At 39.7% G+C, this 15,298-nt stretch overlaps 1 protein-coding gene across 3 annotated transcripts; it reads right to left on the bottom strand.

Moving 5' to 3' along the window:
• Positions 1-4,204: 4,204 nt before the first annotated feature.
• On the bottom strand, positions 4,205-13,620 carry LOC144077764 (ATP synthase peripheral stalk subunit d, mitochondrial-like). Of its 3 annotated transcripts, none has more exons than XM_077605732.1 (6): positions 13,476-13,620; positions 10,171-10,292; positions 7,215-7,311; positions 6,718-6,789; positions 6,568-6,630; positions 4,205-4,385 (listed from the first exon to the last, which is right to left on the bottom strand). In XM_077605732.1, the coding sequence occupies exons 2-6, from the start codon at positions 10,290-10,292 to the stop codon at positions 4,254-4,256; spliced, it is 486 nt and encodes a 161-aa protein (XP_077461858.1). In that variant the 5' UTR covers positions 13,476-13,620; the 3' UTR covers positions 4,205-4,253. The 3 variants fall into 3 exon arrangements, with proteins under 3 accessions (XP_077461858.1, XP_077461857.1, XP_077461859.1); XM_077605731.1 differs by lacking the exon at positions 13,476-13,620 and adding an exon at positions 10,663-10,825; XM_077605733.1 differs by lacking the exon at positions 13,476-13,620 and adding an exon at positions 10,476-10,626.
• Positions 13,621-15,298: the final 1,678 nt, after the last annotated feature.

Below are 15,298 nucleotides of genomic sequence, written 5' to 3'. Positions count from 1 at the left end.
CGGCTCTCACTGTGAGGAGTTTGCATGTTTTCCCCAGGCCTGCGTGGGTTTTCTCCGGGTACTCCGGTTTCCTCCTACATTCCAAAAACATATAAGGTAGGCTGAATGGACACTCTAAATTGCCCCTCGGTATGAGCGTGATTGTGAATGGTTGTCCGTCTCCTCGTGCCCTGCGATCAGCTGGCCACCGATACAGGGTGTCCCCCGCCTCTGGCCCAAAGTCAGCTGGGATAAGCTCCAGCACACCCTGCAATCCTAGTGAGGATAAAGCGGTTGAGAAAACGAATGTGAGCGTGGATGATTTTCCGTTTCCTTGTGCCCTGCGTTTGGCAGGTCACCGATTCAGGGTGTCTCCCGCCCGATGCCCGTATTTTACTGGGATAGGCTCTACACCCCCCGCAACCTTTGTGAGGATAAGCGGTACAGAAAATGAATGAATGGGAGTTCCTGAACATCACTAAACAAATTCAAATGAAGGGCGCCCTATGTATGCCTTGAGTTGAAACTGTTTGGCCATTGGATGGTTATGTCAGTGGCGGGCCGTCAGGGCCTTCAAGGCCTTCTCTGCTGGCCTAAGAAATATCTAAATAATATTATATTTTGTCCACAAACTATGATTGGCTAGTAGGCGGGCCAAAGCAGTACCCCAGGCAGCCGAGATTGCAAACTCCACCCACTATGGCCGACAGAAGCAAAAACAAATGGTTTCTGTTTGCTCACAAAGCTATTTTCCAGACGGACTTTTCCAGAAAAAAATGGACATCATTAAGAAAGGGCGGTCAACTCCGAAGCTAGCAAGCCTGTTACAGCCGGGAAAATGGTGTGTGGGGCACTTTCAGCGCGCTAACTTAGCTCCACAAGCAAATAGTATGTTGTTGTGTTGATTTAATGCTATTTTCAAAACGGACTATGCCGGAAATATGACAGGACAGGCTCAACTTTCATCATTAGCTTCGATGGCGATAGGAAAGAAGGAAGAAAGAAAGGAGGATGGATATTGTGTAAAAAGGATTTTTGGTGAGTAAAATATATTCCTAAATAATATTTTAATTGTGGGCCAAATTCTGATATCTGAAAAGCTCCAGTGTTTGTATTTAAGCTCCAGTGTTTGTATTTAATCACAAAATGCTGCTAGGAAGTGGATTTTACCCCAGTTTAATTTTTGGCGTTTCACCATTGACGTCCATCGCTGCCTTTTCCCGGGAAAAATCACCCCCCTGGCCTGGTTGTAATGTCTCCAAAGCTCCAGTATTTGTATTCAATCAATAAATGATGCTAGGAAGTGGATTTTACCTAATTTTAGTGCATTTTTTGTCATTTCACGTATGGACGTATGGACGTATCGACGTTCATCGCTGTCTTTTTACCGGGGAAATGATACTCCGGGCCCGGTTCTGATGTCTAAAAAGCTCTAGTATTTGTATTTAATCAATAAATGCTGTTTTCGGCTGGATTTTACCCCATTTTCGGGCAATGTTTGCCCGTACGCCATTGACGTTCATCGCTGTCTTTTCCCGGGAAAATTACCCCCTGGCCTGGTTTTAATGTCTGAAAAGCTCCAGTATTTGTATTTAATCATGAAATGCTGCTAGGAAGTGGATTTTACCCCATTTTTGTGGATTAATGTATTGATTATTTTTTATGTGTCGCAGCTGTAGCTGCAGTAGAGGTTTTATAGCCATAAGATACTTTTTGAGGGTTGAATTGATACGTTGAAGGCGCTACCAAAAAATGCACCGCCCGTCACTGGGTTATGTAGATACTAATGCTACGTAGATACTAACATCTAGCACAGTGGTTCTTAACCTGGGTTCAATCGAACCCCAGGGGTTTGGTGAGTCGGTCTCAGAGATTCGGTGGAGCCTCTGCCGCGGAAGTCAAGACACAGTGACTCATCATGTCTATACACGATAACATGCCCCGCTTGAACATCACTGGCTGCAGATGATCACGTGACATTGCTTGGCCAATCAGTGGTGTGAGGATTTTATATATCTTGAATTTGAAAAAAATCATGATTTATTTTACAGTAAAGTAGGGTTTGGTGAATCCGCATATAAAACTGGTGGGGTTCGGTAGCTCCAACAAGGTTAAATACCACTGGTCTAGCACTACGCAAATGAGGTCTCGGCTCGCTTCAGTCCGCTAATGTGTGAAAGCGACCCCAAAATATTATGGACCAAAGCTTAAATTACACATCTACAGTGCCGTGAAAAAGTATTTGCCCCCTTCCTGATTTGTTTTTTGCATATTTATCACACACAAAGGTTTCAGATCATCAAACCAATTTCAGTATGAGAAACAACCCAAGGAAATAGAAAATGCAGTTTAGAAATGATTTTATTTACCAAGGCAGAAAAAATACAAACTTGTCTGGCCCTCTGTGAAAAAGTAATTGGCCCCTTGAGCCTATTATTGGGTTGTGCCGCCTTTACGGGAATTTTGGCCCACACTTCTATGCAGATTTCAATTCTGCAATATTAGAGGGTTTTCTAGCATGAACACCCTGTTTCCGACCACACATCATTTCAATAGGATTTAAATCCAGACATTGACTTGGCCACTCCAAAACCTTGACTTTGTTTCTTTTTAGCCATTAAGAGGTGGGCCTCCTGGTGTGCTTTGGATCGTTGTCATGCTGCATGCTCCAATAACACTGGAGTTTGAACGTACGAACTGAGTGCCTGACGTTGTCATTCAAAACTTGCTGTGGACAGCAGGATTCATTATTCCATCAATTACAGCAAGTCGTTCTGGTCCTGAGGCAGCAAAACAGACCCAGACGATCACACTATATGCTTCCCTGTTGGTATAGTGTTCTTTTGATGGAATGCTGTGCCATTTATTCGCCAAATGTAACGGGCCACACACCTCCCAATAAGTTCAACTTTTGACTCATCAGTCCACAGAATGTTCTTCCATAAGTGTGGAGGATCATGAAGATGTTTTGGCAAACGTAAGACGAGCCTTTATATTCTTTTTGGACAGCAATTGTTTTCACCTTGGAACTCTGGCATGGATGCCAGCTTTGGCCAGTGTTCTTCTAATAGTACAGGCTAGTGTTTTTCTTATAGTAGAGTCATGAACATTGACCTTAACTGAGGCCAGCAAGGCCTACAGTTCTTTCGATATTTTTCTAGGTTCTTTTGTGACATCCTGGATGAGCCGTCATCGCACTCGAGTCATTTTAGCTGGCCGACCACTCCGGGGTAGATATGCCACTGTTCCCAGTTCTCTCCATTTGTGGATAATGGCCCTGACAGTGGTTCACTGGAACCCCAAAGCTTTGGAAACGGCTTTGTCCATCACTTTTTTTACGCATTTCTTCTTGAATTTCTTTGGATCGTGACATGGTGCTCTGATCTTGTAGCCTACTTCACTTTGTCTGACATTGGTAATCAGGTGTGGGTGTTGCTTGTGAAATTGAACTGAGCTTTCCTACAATTGTGATTAGTCAGTTATTTTCTGATTGAACAAAGGGGGGCAATTGTTTTTCACAGAGGGCCAGACAAGTTTGTAATTTTTTTTGCCTTGGTAAATAAAATCATTTAGAAAGACCATTTTCTTTCCTTAGGTTGCCTGTCTCATATGAAAATTGATTTGATGTTCTGAAACTTGTGTGTGACAAGTCAGGAAGGGACCAAATAATATTTCAAGGCACTGCATGTCTTGTGAACAGTATAGTTGAAATTACTTTTGAAAAGTAGAGTTATCATTACTTCTCTGAAAAAGTACTGGCAGCAAGCTGTGTCAACTCTTTCTTCATGGCTCTGACACAGCCCACACTGCTTTGTCCAACGATTGAACGATGTTTGCAGATGCGTAGGTTTACCCTTGACTAGTTTCTCAATTATGAAAGTAGCAATGTTACTTTGTTTTCACAAGAAAAAATCAGGCACAAAGCAACAAGACACTGGCTGACCCAGCATAACTACCAAGTTTTGAGACTGATTGAATGACAGAAATGGACGTCAAAGTTAGCACAAAAAAAAGAAAAAACGTCTCAGTGGCGATTTGACAGCCTGCCTTCAGCCTGCAACAAATGCTAAAGGCCACAGCTGATTTTTGTGTGTGTCTTGCTCATGTGGGAAGTGGTATATTTACCTGAAGTAATTTTAAATCCATAATGAAAAGCAAACATCATTACGAATATTGAAAATTAAGACAATGCATGGTGGCCAGGGACAGACCCATTAAACTCATCCAAAATGTGTATTTTTTATTGAGAGGTGAATGGCAATTCAATGAATTAATTACAATTCAGAAATTGGCTTGTGGGGCCAGTATGGATATTTGACCATGTCCAACTTGGTCTCAGGGAAGGTGTTGTTCAGATCCTCAATGGTCATCTGGTCAAAGGGAATCATATTCCGAAACTTATTCAACTGTGAACAAAAAGAAAAGGGTGAGAGTGAGTATGTAAAATGCATGAACAAACAGGCCACATTTTTCTAACTATAAATCACAACATTGTTGTAACTTGCGTTTTTTTTTAAAGATTTTTTTTGCATGTGTATACATAACGAGTTTCATATTTTCTCAGTAAAATGTTAAAATTACATTCTCTTGATGATACTCCTTAGGGTGTGCTTAAACACAAACTATGAAGCGAGTGTAGCATTATGACAAAAGAAATTCCTGAGTACAGGGTCATTTACAAAAACAGGCACCATAGGATAGGTGGGCATCATTTCATTTTTTTGGTCGGAATACAATAAATTACAGCTATGACTAGTTAAGCTTGAGAACATAATGGAAAAACAGGTAATTGGCCTCTTCTTTTTTTTCTTGTGATATGACTTGAGCTAATCTCCACTCAGCTAGTGCCTTGTGAAAGCATTCGCCCCCTTGAACTTCTCAACCTATCACCAAATTTAAGGCTTCTAACAAAGATATAAAATTAAAACGTTTTGTCAAGAATCAAAAACAAATGGGACACAATCATGAAGTGGAACAAAATTTATTGTTATTTTAAACCTTTTAACAAAGAAAATCCTGAAATAGCATTAAGTTTTTTCGCCACCTTTTGCTGGAGTTAAAGCTGCTAGTCACTTTAGGTATTTCTCTATCAGTTTTGCACATCGAGACTGAAATTCTTGCCCATTCTTCCTTATAAAAACAGCTTGAACTCAGTGAGGTTGATGGAGAGCGTTTGTGATTTTATTTCATATTGCACAGCAATATGGTTTGACAGTAAATTTATAAAAATAAAGATGCCTGTCAAAACTTCTGCAGGTTTTATTATTCATTACTTTTCATAGTGCAATGAGGGAGTTGTCTAATTTTAATTGCACTACAGCAGTGGTGCCTCGACATACGATCTTAATCCGTTCCGGGACTGAGATCGTATGTCGAGCTTTTCGTAACTCGAGCGGACGTTTCCCATTGAAATGAACTAAAAACAAATTAATTTGTTCCAACCCTCTGAAAAAACACCAAAAACAGGATATTGGATTGGAAAAAATGTTTTTTCTTCTAATTCGCCATCTATTAACAAAGTAACACATAACTAGTGGTTTAATAGTAATGAAATGTGTTTAATAGAAGTAAAATTAGACGCATTTCGCGGAGGGTAGAGACAGCGACATACACGGAGGCGGAGGGGGACTTTATCCACGGCACTCGTAAACGAACAAACAAATTTAAATTAACTTGGATTAATATATACAGACACACTCAAACATACGTTTAATGTAACTTTACACAAAACTGAATTCTAATTTTGTTTTAATCTTTTTTTACCTTCGTTTTCCGGGTTAGCGGTTTGCCACGCCTCTACCCTCACGTTCGCCGTCGATGGGCTGTTTGCTGTTGTATTCCCTTCAAAATATTCCGAAAATGATGCACACAAATGTCCTCACAATAGGATAACGGACGACCACTTGCCCACGAGAAGTAGTCTTGAAGGAGCGATCGCGGGAGCTAAGGCTAAGGAAAGAATAACAGGAAATGCAATAGCTGAGCTTACCCACGTATTGATTGTGGGTAATGAAGTTTTGTTCTGAGAAAGGGTGCCATTGCCTATCAGTGTTGTGTGCCCGAGTATACTTCATTACCCAGAAAGCCCTCTTTTTGCCCGCACATGCGCGTTGTGCATTTCCTGGTCGAAACTCGTCTGAATAAATCGTTCAGTGCTCGTAGATATCCGTTATACACGAAAGAGATGCGGCAAAAAAAAGACAGTGGGCTACAATGATAAACAGCCTCTCATGTCATGGCCAGCTGGCTTGGACGCATCTCGAAATTTTGATCGTATCGCGGGCGAATTATTCGATCGAAATTTTCATCGTACCACGAGCTGATCGTAGGTCGAGGTACCACTGTACCAAAATATTGCAACATACGCAGGATTGTTGTCAAAACCTGGGTTTTTGCAAAAATTGCAATGTGAGAAGGAAAAGGAAACAGACCAAATGAATTTTGGTGCGGACCAAAGAAAGCAAACTAGGACTATTTTGGTGTGAATACGCCTTTAAATTAAGTGAAATTTGGGCAAGGTGGCTCTATGTTACGAAATTTAATCCTTATTCCTTAAGGATACACAACAATTATTTTTGGCACTCTCACCTCTTCCTCATACTGGGCAATACGAGCTTTTGACGCCTCCACGTAAGCTTTGGCGTCTTTGTCCTGGTGAAATAAAAGTTTTGTGAAATAATGAGACATTGAGGTTCAAATATATTCTAGAAGGATGGAATAGTTTAGGTTGACACTGACCGCTTCTTGCTCCTGCGCGTTGATGTCACCTGACTGTGTATCAACAGGTTTGGGGATCTGCAGTGCTTTGAACTATAAACAAAAGAAGAACGTGTAAAGGTATGCTGATTACCCTTGTAAAAGACCAGATTGGTGAAATTGTGTAATCATGTTTGACTGGAATGAAATACACCCACTGCAGCCCTTTGTGGAATAATTTGGAGACACTTAATCAGTGGTTCTTAACCTTGTTGGAGCTTCCGAACCCTACTTTAGTGCGAAATAAAATGTGATTTTTTTCAAATTCAAGATATGTAAATTCCTTGCAGCACTGATTGGCCAAGCAATGTCAAGTGGTCATCTGCAGCCAGTAATGATCAAGCAAGTCATGTTATCGTGAATAGGAATGAGTCGATGTGTCTTGACCTCCGTGTCAGAGGCTCCACCGAAGCCCTTGGGTTCGATCGAACCCAGGTTAAGAACCACTGTTCTAGATTCTGGTTTGTAGTTAAATTTACCTTCTTCTCAAACTCTTCAACCATTCCAGCTTTGGCCACAGAAGTCTTGTAGTGGGTCCAGTCAATGGCAATGGGAGACTCAGGCAGGGAAGCCAGTCTAGTAGGAGAAATAAATAGAATGAACCCTACTAACCCTAAACACCTAACCCTTCTCAGCTGTTAGCAAGTTGCTGGATTCACAATATGTTAAAACTAAATGTTCAACAGCATATATAACCTATGTGATTGAAAAGAAGCTACGTTGCAATTAAATTGTAGCCAATCGTGCCACTGGCAATGTGGAAAATCTGGCAGATTTTTCAATTTGTATAATGTAAAGACATTTCTAATTACCCCAGGTGACATGTCAGGCAAATGGCCCTCACCAGCATGGGAAATTGTGCCTCACCACGATTTCAAATCATCATTACATGGTTAATGTGAGCTTATTTTAGGGAAGGTCCGAGAGCATTCCCATCAGCACGATTTTATATTAAATCTAAGACACTCATTTTGATTTAACACTTAAGGACCCTTGGTAACCTTGCTGTCTGTCTCTTATTTTTGGCCTACTTGAAATGAACCTATGCATGCAAGGAATCCCGCTGGAGCAGGAGACACAGGTGAGCGAATATTCATGAAGAGCAGGGGGATGACAAAAATTGTTTTCACAATAAAAAATATATATATCAGTGGATATCAATAATCACGATAACTATCAAATATTTTTTCTTTCGAATTTGAAACTTCAAACTTCTGTGAATAAGAAATAAATTATGCTCCCCATTATTCAATTATGAAAGTAAATGTTACCTTTATAAGAAAAGATAATATAAAATATGATTTTAAAATGTATTTTTGATGTTCTGTTGTGCAATAAAGATAAGACAACTCCATCCTTACACTATGAAAAGTAAACAATAAAACCAGAAATTTTGACTGATGGCTTTATTTTTTATAAATTCTTATTCAAACCAAAAGTTGATGTGCACTATCATAGTAAATAAAATAATCAACTGAAGACAAGGCAAGCAGACTATTTTCAGCCTCACAAAAAGTGTAAACTTACCTCACATATGACCGTTTACAAAAAATAAAATAAAAAGGGGTGAATGAACTTCATCCATTTAACCCACGTTACAAGTTTTAGATTTTTGCGACATTTACATAGAATGGGGAAACACCTTTATATCAAGTAAGAAAAATATTACAGGCTGTTCTCAAATGAGGACAGTGGGTTAAGGACATTTTCAATAAGGCTGCTCTTTGTCCACAGGTACAGTGGTACCTCTACTTACAAAATTAATTGGTTTCATAACTTTTTTTGTAACTTTAAATTTTCGTAAGTAGGTGTACTTTATACTTAAATACTGTAATTCGTTCCAGTCCTCACACAACTACCAACTAAACCCTTTAAAATTGGTCAAAGTGTCCCCATTTTGTATGAAAGATGTGAGGAAACACAAAAATGAGAGAAAACTATAAGGAAATGATTGATTAATGTCTTAAAATAAATAAAGCATATGAAAATGTGCCGTTCCGCTGAAATAGTTCCCTCCGCGGCCGTTATAATAGGGATGTGATACCCGTGTTTGTCTGCCAGATGACGGCAAGAGCTCGTTCTACCATGGCCGAAAGCCGTCCACTTTTTGTCCACTACATTTTAGACTTTTACATGTGCCCTGTGTGTGTTTGTGTGCGTGTGCGTGAAAATATGTGCCGCGTTGCATTTGTATTTAATAACGTAATAGGGCATCATTAATAATTAATAATAATAATTGCAATCATTAATGAGGGGAGCATTTAGCTGAGGTGCACAGGTATGTAAGAGAGAATCTTGAAACATGGATAGTAGTTGTTGTGAGAGCGCCAATTGAATTGAATTGAATGCTTTTATTGTCACTACATGAGATAGAATAAGAGAGATGAAATGAGAGGCCAGTAGAAGGTAGCGATGTTCTAAAGTGAAGTGACAATATTTTCAAAATAAAATAACGGATGAGGAAATGCATTTAATTTTTTGAGGATTTCGTAACTTGGATCTTTTTCGAATCTCCATTTGCATATAAAAAAAATCGTAACCTGAACATTTCGTACCTAGAGGCATTCGTAAGTAGAGATATGGCTGTATTTTCAAGCTATTTTTTATAAAAAGAAAAATAACCAGGGAGAATTCACTTGGATCTTTTAGTGTATCGGCTCGGTGTTGTCCTGCATCTCCAAATCACTCATTTTGGCCATGTCATTGTCCTTTTCATGTTCCGTGCTAAAAACCCTGTTGACTTATCATTCTCCTTATTATTGTTCTGGAAATTCTGTTCATGTCGCAACAGCGCCCCATTCTTGTGGTGGTCGTGTCTTGTAATTGCTGTTTAAAATTATCAATTTATCGAAAGTTTTTATTTTTATTGTTAACAAAAAATATTGCACAAGAATTATCGTTATTCTTTTATACCCCAGGTCTAATTTATTATATCATTGTAAAATAGCAAAGTTTATATTGAATAGAAATTCTACTTTATATCTCTGCAATGTGACAATAGCACTACACAGAATGCCATCAAGTAGGCTGCTTTTACTCATTGCCTGCAATTGAAAAATAGACATCAAATTCATTCAAACTGAGAGGAGTGGCTGTGAACACTCATCTTTCATTGTGCCATTGCCAGAGCTAGACATCCAATTCATTTTGACTGCCCAAACGGATTGGATGTCTAGCGCTGTCAATGGCAACCAATGAGTTCATGAAAAAAGGGATGTTGCAGAAAGGCATAGATAAGAACCCACTAAAAGTTCAAAGAATTACATTCAGGGCACTAGGAAGAAAATTATTACACAAACCTGGTAATCTATATAAAATATGTGCAAAAATAAGGCTTTAGTGCCACTTTAAAGCTCAATGTGTGAAGACTTTCGGAGTGATGAGATACAAACCAGACTTAGCAATAAACGGCAATGTTAAAGAAATTTAACTAACTTAGCAGAGATGGCATCACTGCGGGTTTTCAGGGCGTTGAACATGCCCTTCTGGTTTGGAGGAACACGCTCAGCAAACGCCACCCAGTCGAGGGCCTTCAGGGCTACGCGGCGGCTAGCCATCTTGACAACCAGAAAAAGACAAGCCACTGTACAGTCAATTAAAAGTGAAAATGTTTCTGCTGTAATAGCCAAATATTAACAAAATTACTTTATGAAAATACATAGAGATTACAAACTTAGAACAGCTAATCAAGCACAGTACAAAGTACAAAAACAGTAGATACAGTGGTTTTCTTTCTTTACATTAAAATTGGATGGTAGGGGACGTAGCACCAGCTAGGGTTGCGAGCCAAGGTCAGAGAAGATCCTCTGACGTTAAGGTTCTAATCAAACTTCCAAGTTTACATATGCAACGGAAACATTCGCGAGCAAAAGCAAATTTAATTCACAAATACTTCATTAAAACGTGCTAATACCTAAGCTTACTCACCTCTCTTCTTCAAGGATTCTGGACAGGCTCTTCAAAACGTCAGACAGAGGCGAGCGGAAATTATTCTTCTTTGAAATAAAATGTTAAAAAAAGAAAGAAAGAAAACGCGTCTGCATTGCACTTATCGCCGTCTTTTGGTCAAACGCAACAACTACAACTACGTTTGCGTGCAAAGCAGTACTGACATGAGCAAACCTTTGGGCCAAATCAATGTACCAAATACTATGGGACTTTTAATAGTTTACATACACTTGTGAAGAACATAATGTCATGGCTCTCTTGAGTTTCCAGTTATTTCTACAACTCTGATTTTTCTCTGATAGAGTGATTGGAACAGATACTTCTTTGTCACAAAAAAACATTCATGAAGTTTGGTTCTTTTATGACTTTATTATGGGTGAACAGAAAAAAGTGATCAAATCTGCTGGGTCAAAAATATACATACAGCAGCGCTAATATTTGGTAACCTGTCCCTTGGCCATTTTCACTTCAATTAGGCGCTTTTGGTAGCCATCCACAAGCTTTTAGCAAGCTTCTGGTTGAATCTTTGACCACTCCTCTTCACAGAATTGGTGCAGTTCAGTTAAATTTGATGGCTTTCTGACATGGACTTGTTTCTTCGGCATTGTCCACAAGTTCTCAATGGGATTTAAGTCAGGACTTTGGGAAGGCCATTCGAAAACCTTAATTCTAGCCTGATTTAGCCATTTCATTACTACTTTTGATGTGTTTGGGGTCATTGTCCTGTTGGAACACCCAACTGCGCCCAAGACCCAATCTTCAGGCTGATGACTTTAAGTTATCTTGAAGAATTTGAAGGTAATCCTCCTTCTTCATTATCCCATTTACTCTCTGTAAAGCACCAGTTCCATTGGTAGCAAAACAGCCCCACAGCATAATACTACCACCACCGTGCTTAACGGTAGGCATGGTGTACTTGGGGTTAAAGGCCTCACCTTTTCTCCTCCAAACATATTGCTGGGCATTGTGGCCAAACAGCTCGAAATTTTGATACCTTTCTCCTCCCGGGTTGGCTCTATTTGCCCGCCTCCACCCTGACTTTCAGACGCAACCTATCGAGGGTTGTTTGCTTTTGCATTCCCTTCAAAATATTCTGAAAATGATGCACACAAATGTCCTCACAATAGGATAACGCACGACAACTTGCCAACGAGAAATAGTATATACTCCTCTTTAGCGATCGCTTCGCCATTCGTCCTGACTAACAGCGGAAAAAAACACTGAAAAAATGCTACGCTCCGCCCAATGCTCGTAGACACATTACACGAAGGAGTTGCAATCACAGAGACATTACACAAGGGAGTTGCGGGGAGAGAGACAGTGCCCATGATGTTATGAGCAGCCTCTCGCATCCGCTGCATGCTCGTATATCAAAATTTGTCTCGTATCTCAAGATAAATATTTGCCCGAAATTTTACACGTATCTAAAATTGCTCGTATGTAGGGCCACTCTTATGTCGAGGTACCACTGTATTTTAATTTACAAATACAGGATCTGCTTGCAATGGAAGTATCTTAGTAGGGTAGTTTAGTAAATTCCAAAGTGGATAGATGCTCTGATATCTTCCAGTTTTTTTAAATATAATTTTATAAATAATTGGGCTTTCGCCTTGAAGCCACCATGTTGCATTACCATAATGCACGTAATATTTAAACAAAGGATCCAAACTCAGACCTGGGCACTCCGGTCCTCGAGGGCCGCGGTGCAGGTTTTTTTTTTGTCCAACCGATCCAGCACAGACAGTTTAACTAATTCGATTTCTGCTGAAACAAGGAGTACCTGACTGCAATCCACTGATTGCACTTCTAAGATACCAGAAGTTTTCCTCTTGGATTGGATTGGATAACTTTATTCATCCCGTATTCGGGAAATTAAGTTGTCACAGTAGCAAGAGGGTGAGGATGCAGAAATAGGAAAGGCTTATGGGTTGGAACGAAAACCTGCACCGACTGCGGCCCTATGTGGAATTAATTGCCCAGGTCTGGTCTAACTTGACTTGTGGAGGGTTGGCTTGACCGCAGTCTCCTACTCTCCCCTGCAGTCAAAATAGCTTCATGAAAGTAAGCACCCTCTCCCAGAAGAGTTGCTTTAATTACTTGTTGAAAAACAACAGGCAGGTTTGTTTTAAACTCAAAAGACATTGAATACAATTTAAATTATACAACTTATACAACATGCATGGGAGAGAATCAATATCGAAGCTATGCTGTCAAATAGCAGTGTTTGGTTGTTGCAGCACTTACATGATATGATGACTGCAAGATTGTTGACTTGGTTCAGAAGGGGCAGTGTTGTATTAACATTACAATGCTTCTCTTGAAATACGCTTAAAGTGCCTTTGAAAAATAAAACGCTGGTATTTAAAATAATAATTAAAAAAAACTGCACATCATTCAGTGCAGAGGGCACGAGATTGCAGGTCCCGTTGCTAACGTCATCTGTATGAAAGCATAAGCTAGCGGTCGATGCTACTGATAGCGGTCCACGGTAGACATTCCACTTGCAAGAGAACCTCTAATAACCACTGATACTATGTAATAATAATAACTCAGTACGAGAAGTCATTTTCATCTAATTATTTACTTTTCCTCTGAATATTCGTATTCACGTACACACACCGTTACTGAACACTTAGAGGCGTGTTTTTTGCACCATTTCCATTTCACTGCAACATTGTATAAAGCCCCATTGTAAGACTCAAATATATATAAAATCTAAACAAAGGCACAATTGTAAAAGCAAACACAATAAAAAATAATTAAAAAAACACTTCGAAGGGTATGCCATTTACCTGAACTGATGCACACCAGCTTTATCACGAATGACTGTAAAATAAGAGGACGGATAACCTCGTTGATACTCCTCCTTCATTCCTTTACAATAGGCTAAACAATCGGGAAGTGACGCTAAAGGGTGGGGTTTTACACCAATCACTGGGCTTGAACAAGTTAGGTGCTGGTCGATGCAAACAAGTTATTTTCCAATGAGTATTGGGCATACGCCCTTATTTTTAAATCACCTTAGTAGTGGGGAAAAATGATTCACAGCTATTACAGCGGGCGGCCCGGTGAAGCGAGTGGTTTAGAGCACAGGTGTCAGAGTGGCGGCCCGGGGCCGAAATCTGGCCCGTCGCATCATTTAAAGCGGCCCGAGAAAAAAAATCATGAGTGCCGACTTTCTGTTTTAGGATCAAATTCAAATGAAGATTAAAAATGTATAATATATTTTCAAATTTTCCTATTTTTAAATCAATAATTGCAATTGTTTTCCATCCATTTTTTTCTTTTGTGTTTTTGGTCCAAAAAGCATTTTGTAAGATCTAAAAATAAATATTTAAAAATATTTTCAGTTTTTCACTTTAATATTGAACATAATTTAAAAAACTATTTTGTTTGCTTTTGAAATGAAAGACAAATGATTAAAAGACAATTTCCATTACTAAAGAAAAAAAGCTAAAATAAACATTGTTTTAGATCTATAAAAAACTGAATATTTAGGGCTTTTGATTCAGTTCTTTTAATCTGATTTAAAAATAATAATAATCTAAATATTATATCTAAAATGGTCCGGCCCACATGAAAATCGAGTTGACGTTAATGCGGCCCGCAAACCAACCGAGTTTGACACCCTTGGTTTAGAGCCTTGGCCTCACAGATCTGGGGTCCTGGGTTCAAATCCAGGTCATATCCATCTGTGTGGAGTTTGCATGTTCTCCCCTTGCGTGGGTTTACTCCGGGTACTCCGGTTTCCTCCCACATTCCAAATATATGCATGGTAGGCTGATTGGACTCTCTAAATTGCCCCTAGGTATGGGTGTGAGTGTGCATGGTTGTCCGTCTCCTTGTGCCCTGCGATCGGCTGGCCACCGATTCAGGGTGTCCCACGCCTCTGGCCCGGAGTCAGCTGGGATAGGCTCCAGCACCCCCCACGACCCTAGTGAGGATAAAGCGGTTCAGAAAATGAGATGAACTAATGTAGCCAACTGTACGTGTCCTGTCCGTATGAAACGACCGAACTGGAGGAAAATTTGATATCCAAATTAGTACGATGCACTTTGAGCTTGTTTACTTTGGATGCATATAGGAAGAACAAACCTAAAATACCCCTTAAGAAATTACTTGCATATGGTAATATCAAACTATTGTTATATAAATGCATTATGTGACTAAAGTGGATCAACACTCTGCTATAAAGCTATGAAGAACCAAAGCTGTAAAAATAATTAAATACACAAATAAATAAATACATGTGCAAATAAAAGGTACCATAAATACAGAAATAAGAAAGTGGATTAAAATATTATTGCATGCAAAAATAAAATGTGGAAATTGCCACATGGAAACCGGGTGTTAAAACATTTAAAAGGAATATGAAAATAAATGGACGAACCGGCAGAGAGTGATTAGCGCGTCGGCTCTCACTGTGAGGAGTTTGCATGTTTTCCCCAGGCCTGCGTGGGTTTTCTCCGGGTACTCCGGTTTCCTCCTACATTCCAAAAACATATAAGGTAGGCTGAATGGACACTCTAAATTGCCCCTCGGTATGAGCGTGATTGTGAATGGTTGTCCGTCTCCTCGTGCCCTGCGATCAGCTGGCCACCGATACAGGGTGTCC

The sequence above is a fragment of the Stigmatopora argus genome, chromosome 7 (assembly GCF_051989625.1).
Source record: "Stigmatopora argus isolate UIUO_Sarg chromosome 7, RoL_Sarg_1.0, whole genome shotgun sequence".
Taxonomy (NCBI): Eukaryota; Metazoa; Chordata; class Actinopteri; order Syngnathiformes; family Syngnathidae; genus Stigmatopora; species Stigmatopora argus.
The sequence above is the reverse complement of the archived record's forward strand: the minus strand, read 5'-3'. Positions and strand labels throughout refer to the sequence as shown.